At 43.6% G+C, this 10,457-nt stretch overlaps 1 protein-coding gene across 1 annotated transcript in view; it reads left to right on the forward strand.

Annotated features, from left to right (window-relative positions):
• Window positions 1–416: 416 nt before the first annotated feature.
• The window catches only part of LOC103779779 (microtubule-associated tumor suppressor candidate 2-like), a gene marked incomplete at its 3' end in the record, with an annotated part of 20,592 nt that continues 10,551 nt past the window's right edge, over window positions 417–10,457 (forward strand). The window contains exons 1-2 of the mRNA XM_008947424.1: window positions 417–446; window positions 5,974–6,040. Coding sequence (XP_008945672.1) covers window positions 417–446; window positions 5,974–6,040 — 97 coding nt within the window. The remainder of the gene's footprint in view (window positions 447–5,973; window positions 6,041–10,457) is intronic.

The raw sequence follows: 10,457 nt of genomic DNA on the forward strand, positions 1-10,457 counted from the left end.
TCGGCGGCCTTACAGCGCGCCGGGCTCCGCTCCGCCGGGGACGGGTCGGACTGTCGCTTTCCCAGGCACTGCAGTGCCTTACATAATTTCGTCCTGCAGCCGAAATGTAAGGGTTGGATTTCTGTGAAATAAGGAGAGACCACGGGCACGTTCTGCAGTACAGCTTGGTTTCTTGCTATGCTTTTCATACGTTTTTTATAATCTTGTGGAGTAGAAGTTACAAAGGAAACTGAAACAGTTTCAAAGTTTGAAGAGAGATTATTCAAACTCCAGCTGTCCTAAGGTTTTGCTTCTCTAACGATCTTCCTTTCTGATAGAGGATTAATCCTCCTATCTAGGAGAAATAAGATGAGGCAAAACTACATGTTTCCTTATGTCAAGGTGAATCTAAATCAAGCAGATTCCCCAGGACCAAAATGGGTCGTGAAACAAATGTCCGTGCAGAGGTAAGCAGATAGCTACAGGTAGCAGGAGAATAGCATGTGTGAGAGAAGTTGTGGGACGTTTCTAGCATAGCTTTTCATGATAGCCTTGCCTAAATTTGCCTGGACTTTAAGTATGTAGAGAAGGACAGAATGAACATATGCATTTCATTTGGTTCACAGAAAATATCTTGGCAGAAACACATGCTTGTGCAGTGTATTTTGTTAGAATCTGGCTTTTTAAATGTATACAACCTGTCTAATGAAAAGCTGATAGTGTCTCCCATTTAACTAGTAATATGTTCAAATATAGCTCGAGATACACTGCTAACCAGTTTAAGAAAAAACATATGGCTTAATACAAAACTTGTTTAAGTACAGTCACTGGGGATATCAAGGTGCTTATAAACTTTAAATTAGAGTATTATGAGGGACCATTACCTGATAGCCATCATGATTGAAACAGCATTAGATCACCTCTTTTTTTGAAGGAAGTCTGTAGATAATTTTGAACATCAGCTGCTGTGGGATTCAGTTATTGCTTCTACAAGCGTTGCCTGAGATGTTTATTGGTACAAGAGAATTCCCAATGTATATACTTTATGCTTCTCTTTCCAATGATAATATAAAGCCTTGCCCCGGGGAAGTCTGAATAAAACACAACAGTGACTAAGCACCATTTGCAGGGCAGTCTCTTTTATTTTTTTAATATTTTGAAAGCATTGGATACAGAAGAGCTGTTCCAAAGGAGCTGTTTTAATAAGTGCCAAAGAGCATCTGTGTGCAGTGCGTACTCTTAGGAGGTACCGTGGAGGACTGGCAAGTGTTCCTGGCCATACTGTGTATATACATTGGACTTCAGAATATAAGCAAGCACGTAAATTGGCAGGGAGGAGAGACCTGTCAATTTAGGGAAGTAACTTCAGGCTCCTGTGTTTACTTCCTATCTGCAGATGGCTTCCTCTGTGGGTCTGGGCAGTTTGCTGGTGTTCCTTGCCTGATCTGACCCACTTGTGCAATGGATCTACTATAACTTACCTATTGTAAAAAGTACCTGGAGGTTTAATTAATTAGCATTTCTAATGAATTAGTATCTCTCAGGTAGTTTGCATTTCTCAAAGGAGAGATACTCTAAGGCAAACTTCAGCTTTGCCTCTCCATTCCACAGTTATTCCTGGTCCAAAGTAAAATCTTGACTTATCTCCCTGATGATGTCTCCTCGAGGATGTCTAGCTGTCCACTGAAGTTCCATGCAACTAAACCAGAGTCTTTCATGGAATCATAGAACCACAGAATGCTTTGGGTTGGAAGGGACCTTCCTGGTAATCTAGTCCAACCCACCCTGCAATGAGAAGGGACATCTTCAACTAGATCAGGTTGCTCAGAGCCATGCCCATCCTCTTCCCCTACGCCTTTGTCATTACCTTTCTTAATACATATAGACAACACCAGCTTCTTGCCCATCCCCAGGCCTATATCATGACATCTTTTACCAAGTTATTTTTCCAGGTTCTCACATGCAATTATATCTAAATCCTGCAGGTTTTTTCCAAACTAGATGGCTAAGTTTTGGCCACTTTTCTTTAATTGGCCAAATTCCTTCTTCCCTCTCTGTCTACCTGCCTGACTACCTGCCAGTTTTTCTAGAGTTACTTGAAGGTTGCACCAGTATGTCATACCTCGGTGTATCCTCAAGGAGTTTTGAGTTGAATGGAGAATACATAAGTGCCATTTTCAGTGTTTGTTTCACTTGCTGAAATGCAGTCCAGCATTGAGCCTTTCACAGGAGAAATATTGGGAGGTCTGCATATTATAAAGCTGATGACAGGAAAGAGTTGCTCCTGTGTCTTCTATTCAACAGAGCAGTAGTTTAAGCACAGAGCAGACATATCATTCTAGCTGTTCTACTCTATTTTACTTTCTGAGGAGATGGTTCATATTCCAGATGCAAGACTTAACCACTGTGTTGTGGAGGACAGGTATGAGGAAGAAGGTTCCCTTCATCTCCATCATAAGCATAATTTTATCTTACAAATATTACTTCAGTACCAGCGTAATTTCTTGGGATGTAGCCAAGGGAAGACTTTTCTCATCAGCTTTCCAAGCAATGATGAAATCCATCATTCATTATAAGTACTTGAAAAGTAAATGCAACATTTTAATTTGTACAAACCCCACTGTTTTGGTTCACATTTTGGCCAACGAAAAAATTAATCACAACTAACATTGAAACAATTTTGGTCTCCTTTGCCATTTAACTGCCACACTGAAATGCTGGATATTTGTGCAATACAGCATCTCCGACCTTGTCACCCACTGGGAACAGCTGTGCCACTGGTATGGTCACTGAGCCTTTTTAAATCTGAGCTGGATTTGGCCCTCAGTCACTCACCCTCAATGGCTCGACTCCAACCAGTGGCCTAATAAAGGACACCTACAAAGCTCTTTTGATACGAGTAGCCTGACATGATGAGATAAATACTAATGGACAGTAATTCAATGAGATATCCCATGGATTTGGTTTCTTACACATTTGTTTTTGCAGATTTTTCCTCATGTGCATGTGAATTTTCTAATTGTTTTGAACCTATAGGAATATCAGCATTGGACCTGATAGCTTTACATTCTCACCTCAGATCCAGTTTTGCTCTACTGTAACATTTGGTTTCCTAAGAGCTGGTGTTCCCAGTCCCCTGGCTGCCCTGACACCGAAGTGCTGGTTATCTGCAGAGCCACACTAATGGTAACAAGGAGGGGCTTCTACCTTCTGTGTTAGTGTCCTGTTTACACTGATTGCAGGAGCAATCCAAACCTATCATGTTACACTGGCAAAGCAGGTTATAGTAACAGAAAGTGTCAGGGATTTGTAAGTCCACTGCACTTCCAGGAAGCCATGAGGCTGGTATTATTAGCCAGAACTTCCTTACCTCTCTCACAGAAGAGAAAGATAAGGACTTCTTCTGTGATGTTGCTCCCTAAAAGAAGCCTCTGAGAAAGAGGAACTACTTGAGACCTTGGCACTGAGGTCAACCCTTGCACATCTGACCTCCCAGGAAACATAATCATAAAGAGCAGTCAAAGCTCTAATCAAAATGAAACGCAATGCAAAAGGTATTAGCAGGACAGGCAAATGACAGTGAAGGTACCTGAGCTGCTCGATATAGCCCCAGAGCCTGCTCTGGAAACCAGAGCCCCAGTGTGGTAGGAGGCAGCCAGGACCCCATGTCCTGGTGGGGTAGTGTCCATGCTGGAGCTTAAGTTATGGGATAGCATTTTTAGGCTGACACCGTGGCAATTCTCCACTCTTTTGGAGAGGGTCTCACTGTCAAGTGTCCTCAAGGGTAGGACAAACCCTAAGATAAAAGATAATGTAAAAAAAAGAAGACTAATATTTCTTATTAACCTGCTTTGTCAGGGAAGATGATATCTCCACAGGTCCCTTCCAACCCCTACCATTCTGTGATTCTTACAGGGGATCAAAATTTTAATAGCACTTTTTTCCCCATGAATGTAATTCTTTTACTCTCTTTTTTCATTTTCTTCATGCAATAGAATAGTAAAAAATCCCACTGAGTTCTGCTTATCTGTAGGTGCTGACAATGATCTGTACAAAGCTCTCTTGCTTTCAGTGGCTTTTGTTTCAAATAGTGGGAGCTGGTAACTTCAGTTGGTGCTTTGCATCCACAAGTCCCATGTCCACTGTATCCCTCTGCAGACGCCTTCAAGGGCACCAGTCCTGGCAATCTGTCAAGAACACTTCTTAAAATGACTCCAGTGAGCTACACAGATAGTATGGGCAGGTGCAGTGATATTCTCCAAAAGGGGAAACCTTATCTCTATAAGGCTGCTGGTTTGGGGATCTGTGTGAAGGGCTGGGTTTTTTTAACATAGCAAGCTATATTTATCCAGAACCTTTTTTTTTTTTTCCCCATAGCTTCTAATTAACAAAACAAAACGACCCACTCCATTTTGTTCAGAGCCTCATGCAGTGAGTCAGGACTCTGCAGTCCTGGCACACAGCCCCCTGTGCATTACTCAGCAGTGTAATGGAGCTGGCTGTTTGGAGGAGCCCAGCCTTGCGTGCCTGGCTTCTCCCCATAGCTGAGTAAGAAAGATGCCCATGTCACCTGGGTCTCCTCAGGCACCCAAGGCTCTCCAGCCAGCTCAGATAATCACTCCATTTACAGCAAAACTTTCTGGTAAGTGTGTTCTTTGGGTCTGATGGAATTCAACCCCAAAAGGGCAGTATGTAAAGGATTAATGTAAATTCCAGATTCCACTTTTCTGGTATTACCAAAAATAAAGCTGTTGCATTATTTCTCTTAACATAGTTAAAAATTAGATGTAAGAAAAATAAACAGAAACTTTATGCTCTGATTTGATTTTTTTTCCCCACTTCCATTTTGGTAAGACAAAACTAATTTGCTATGCTATCTGCTATATATCCTGCTGCTGAACTAATCCTTTCTGTGCCCTAGATTTTTATTAGCCTTGCTTGCTTACTACTGAAAGATTTACTTTCTAGGACCCCTTTTAATTCCCTTTGCTACTACACCACCTTTTCTCTTGAATATGATTTTTCTGTAATGTCCTTTAAAGATTCTTGACCTTTTCTAACCTGGGACATATTTATAGTAGTCTGATCTACTTTTCTTAATCATTAGTGATCTTCCCAGCAGGATACTTTTGTCTTTTTCCTAATGTGATTCAAGATACATTTGAATTTAAAGTGCCCTTATGCTTGAACCATTATGCTGGGATTTATTGTACTAAACCAAACTCCAGTAGATTTTTCTGAGGCTTCTCGTTGTCATTTTGCTCATCACTCCTGAGGTATCTACTGTCAAAGTCCTTGCATGCTAGTAATAAAACCTTAACATTCTTGATGTAACTATGCTTTAATTTTCATTCAGCCAGATCTTCCATTTTAATTCCTTAAGTATTCAGATTTCTTTTGAGATAGATTGAAGAAAGGGGCTCTTGTTCTGCACAGACAATAAAATACCAGAAATAAATGTGGAAATAGGCACGAACATCAGGCCATTAGTGGTGGCTGTGTGGGTATGCCCACCGTGCCTACAATGGTGTAAGTACAGTAATCTGCTCTGCAAATTTGACTGTGTGAGGAGTGTGTTACTATGTTTAGAGGTGGTTAAATGCAGGCATACATAGATTAGTGTTTTAACAGAATTAACAAAAGCGTCTTGTGCATGCAGTCCAGCCATAAATGGTACACAGATTGAACACAACATGGTAGAAAAATACAAATGTCTTTGGAGACACACAGGAGTAAATATTCTGTGCTGTTCTGTACACCTGAGTGTATGCACATATATTCAGAGATACAGGGTATGTGTAGCCAGTGAGTTGTGGCTCTTAAGCTTGATTTAAAAACTGAATGAGTTTGTTATAATTCCTCCACCCCTCCACCCAAAAAAACATAAGATCTGAGGAATCAATCTAATCTGCCTTACTAAATGAACATGTGAAAGTGCTAATCTGGGATAAACTTGGGGACTGTACATATTTCTCTCTTTCTTTCCTTAAACAGAATGAAAATGCCCTTGTGAAAATAAAGGAGTTAGGAGTCGAGCTTGCAAAGATCAGGGATGAATTTGGTAAGTAGTACAAGCTAAGTAACACCAAAGTGATTTTCTCAGTTTACACAGCAGCAGTTATTCCCTGTGCCCTGGTCCTGAAGAACCTGCACATGTAACTATGTACCAGCCCTGCCATGGAGAACGCACAGCGCGATGAGAAGTGGGAACTGGGGGCTGTTGTGAGGGAAGGTGACTGGGAATGCATCCTTTACTTATGTACGTGTGGATGTTTTGTAGTTCAGCTACAAACTGAAGGACACCAGGCTCAGAACTTGCTTATTAGTATCTCTGAGTTTTCTTCCTGGTTGGAAGACAGCAAAAGCAACACGTCCCATTCAGTCTGTGCATTCCCCGTATATCTGCGTGCACCACTTTTCCTGTTTGGTTTCTCCTCTAGACAGGAGAGATGGGGAAGGTGTAAAAATGTAAATTTCTAGTGGTTAGGGAAATGTTGGAATGAAGGTTGGACTTGATGGTCCCAGAGGTCCAACCATAGTGATTCTATGATTCTATAAAGACATTGCAACTCCTGAGAGGGAAGATGGGCTTTTGTGCTGGCTTCAGCCAACAGGTTGAGTACTTTGGGGCTTAAATCTCCCAAGAATGGGTATTCATTTACCACAGGACAAATTAAGAGGAGGAAGGGCACCTGGAGGGAGGACCACTGGGGCAGGGAACACCCTGAGTACCAAAAGAGTATTGGAACCATTGATGACTAGAGCTGTGAACAGAGGGGACCTCTCAGCTTTCCCCACATGTGGGAGTCCAGTTGCTGGGTCACACATTAAGCACAGATTGTGCTGTGTGGTAGGACAATGACTTGGTTTGCAAAGGGGAGCTCAGGCCATACCCCTGTGAGTTGTCCAGAACTCCAGATCCTCCCTGTGCTCTGTTTTCACCTTGCCTATGACAACCCCCTGCAGGAAAGCTGAGCACAGCCCTTCTATGGTGCCCAGCCACTTGTGTTCCCTGCTGTGCCCCTCTGAAATTTTTTGGCTAGTGGTCATTTCATAGAGAGCTTTATTGTCCACACAGTGGACACAAGGATACTGCAGCAACAGCAAAACAGCGTTTCCAGTTATTGCCTGATGTCTGCTTTTGTCCATCTTTTGCACCTCCACGGCTCTCACAGAGTTGTTGCTATTGGTGCATTCTTTAGGCAGGGCACATCTGAAGCTCTCTGTTGAATACCCACTTCCCATTTGCAAGCCCTACCTCTTTCTAGCAGTTTGGTTTTGCTCCTGTGGCAAGTGGCAGTGATGTGGGAAGGAAAGAAAGGTACAGTACTGGAGATAACGAGCTCTATTTCCATGTACACCATGTTTGTACAGCTGCAGTGAACACAAAGCACTGGATTTTGCTGGAGAGCTCAGCCAGGGATATAACTGGCTGCCATTTGGGGGTCACAGAGCTGCATATTCCATGACAGGAGATCACTGCTCTGCCTGCCCTTGCCATTGCTCCTGTGTATGCAGCAATAGATACCACCTCTGCACAAAACTGAGTCCTGATGAAATACATGGAGACAGTTCTGTTAAGAACCCCAAATACTCCAGAAAAGCAGTCTGAAGTCTCAGCTGAGCTGCACTGCTTCAGAAGGGAGGTTAGCCATAGACATCTAAGTGCTCTCTTTCTCAAAGAGGGGAAAGATGGCATGAGATAGTCCTTTCCTCCATGGTCCTGTGGACAGGTGTACTGGAGAGGAGCCACCACAAGTTACTTCTTTCTGAGAAAGCCACCACTGGGACATGCTGAGATGTTGAGTGGAGGCTGGTTAGGAGCAACAGGGCCAGCTGATGATTTGTCGTGCTTGTTAGAGGTAATCCTCTCCATACAGTCCTGCAATGCAAAAAGAAGGGCTTCCAGTAGGGGTGGACAGCAAGATGAACGTGTACAGGTATTGCACTCCAGCAGGATGTAAGGGAGCTCATCAGCAGTACAAATACTGCTATGCATCCACACATACGGAAGGTGAATATTTCTGTTTTGCAGTATAAATCAAAAATTGCTTTTCCTTTGGAAGAAAATTAGAAAATTAAACAACCAGTGTTTGAAATCTGTGGAGAAAGTGAAATGGCAAATGCCACGTGCATGAGAGCAGATCTCATCCATGCAGTTCTTTGCTGACCCTACAGCAGTGCAAGCTGGGGCTGGGGTTGCCACTGGAGACATGCAGCTCACCTGCACTACAGGAAGGTTATTTTGGTCTCACCATTAGATGAATCTGTATGTTGTACAATATTGTACATATTTTGCCAAGCTTTATGCAAAAAGAATGAGGCAATGATTTGATAACAGCAATCATAGGTGATTCTATGAAGAAATTTAGGGAAAATCATGTTATTTTGACTATAGCTAGGTTGTAGTTCTGGCTTGTCTCAGTCACTTAGATAAATCATCTTTCATTAACTTAAAAATAACCAGTCCAGTTAAACAGCATGGGTGTTGGTCAGAAATTCCTGATTTCTCATGTGTAAATTCACCGCATCGGACTCACTGATGCAAACGCCTGAATGAATCAGTAAAACAAGGCTGGGCTGGCTTGGCTGATACAGGCAGCGTGTCCAGCATTTAGTTATTGAGGCAATAGCTCTAATTCAGAATTATGGTTTAAGTGCTGACTGTGCTTGGTTTTGTAAGCAGATAGTTGTTAACTTCACCAGAAACTTCACGATTCTGCTACACAAAGCGATGGGACTGTGAGATGTAATCCACTGGTCAGAAAAGTCAGAATGTATTTTTAAGGAAACCTCTTTTGGTAAATAAAACCACTACTGAAGCAATAGCAACAATGAAGCATGTGTAAAACAGCCCAGGGAGACCTGCACCCTTCTGGAGCCAGGCAAAATATTTAGGTTCAGATAACCCTGTCCACTTTTACCCTCAGCACTGCTGTGAAGTATCATGCCTCGTCTGAAACCAGCACGCAGTGAAATTGGAAAGTGCTTCTCCCTCCCCAGCCCTGAGGAGGAATGTGGCCTCTATAAACACTGAGGGACTTGTTATTTTATGTCATAAGATTTGCTCATGTATTTTACTAGAACTATCAAGGCTAGAAAAACATGACAAGCAATCATTCTACACTCACTTTTATAAATTATAAATATAAGTGCTTTTCAGCTGCAGCACTGAGACTCCTGGAAGAAAGAGATTTTGAACACTGTTTCCTTCAAAATAATGGAAATGAAATGTCAGAATTGCCTGCTCCTTTGCTGTCAGACAAATGACATATGAAGTGACTCGAGAGGAGGTATGGAGATGCATAAAAACTTAGGTGAATGGGACATGATCAGATGTCAGGTTTAACATTTGTATTATCTATGTTCACAAGAATTTGAAAGCCAAAGCCTGAGTGCCACCTCCTCCTGGATATCCCTCCCAGCCAGAGGACCCTTAACCTGAGTGAGGTGGCTGTAATTTGTCTGGGAATCTGTGGTCAAAGGTGAGGAGGAAGAGCAGAGTCTGCATGGCAAAGAGCCCATTTCTCATGTCAGAAGCAGACGGTCTCTGTGCAAGGCCACGGGCCTCCAGCCCCCCAGTTCCCACAGGAGTTACCCCTGAATTCATGGTGCCAGGGCTGGGGAGACTGGGCTGCGGCTCAGGCTGGGTTTGTGGGGAAGGATCAGTCCATTGATGACATCTCCCGTGGCCTCACCTTCCCAGCCCAGCTGCAGTGGGTTTTGCCCATCTGCTGCACCCTGCAGAAGCCCCTGGTGCTGGGGAGCAGGGGAGCAGTGGCAGCCGCTCTTGGGTAACCCTGCGTGCTGCCATCCTGGGAAATGCCAGCTTATGTCACGGGCCTTTCCAGACTCTAAGCAGCAACTGAAATAGCTACAGGCAGGAAAAAGAAAATCAAGGTGTAACCCTTCTCAATGGCAGCGATATTAGTGGTTCTTCTCTTCAGGCACCTGCTGCCAGGGCGCTGCTGGAGGGGACCTCAGCCGGTTAAACGCTGGCTCTCCCATGCTGGGTCCTGCTCCCCAGCTTGGCAAGGGAGCCACACACCTCGTACTGGGCTGCATGGGTGTCACCTTCTGCTACTCCTGTCCCAGCAGAGCCAGGCCCAGAGGTCCGTCTCCTGCCTAAGAAGAGGTTCAGCCTTTCCTCACTACTTCAGTCCTTGGCCTCATTTGTCTTGGTCTGGGAGACTGTGGTAGGGATCATAGAATCATAGAATGTCTGGGCTGGAAGGGACCTCCAAAAGTCATCTAGTCCAACCTCCTTGCCACAAGGAGGGACATCTCCAACTAGACCAAGCTACTCAGAGCTTCATCCAGGCTGATCTTGAATGTCTCCAGGGATGGGGGCTCCACCACCTCTCTGGGCAACCTGTTCCAGTGGTCTATCACCCTCATACTGAAGAACTTTTTCCTAACGTCTAACCTAAATCTAAAGGGATCACTCCTTCTCATTGGAGGTGTTTGATATTCAGTGT

This window comes from Merops nubicus, unplaced genomic scaffold, assembly GCF_000691845.1.
Source record: "Merops nubicus isolate BGI_N331 unplaced genomic scaffold, ASM69184v1 scaffold36659, whole genome shotgun sequence".
NCBI classification, from domain to species: Eukaryota; Metazoa; Chordata; class Aves; order Coraciiformes; family Meropidae; genus Merops; species Merops nubicus.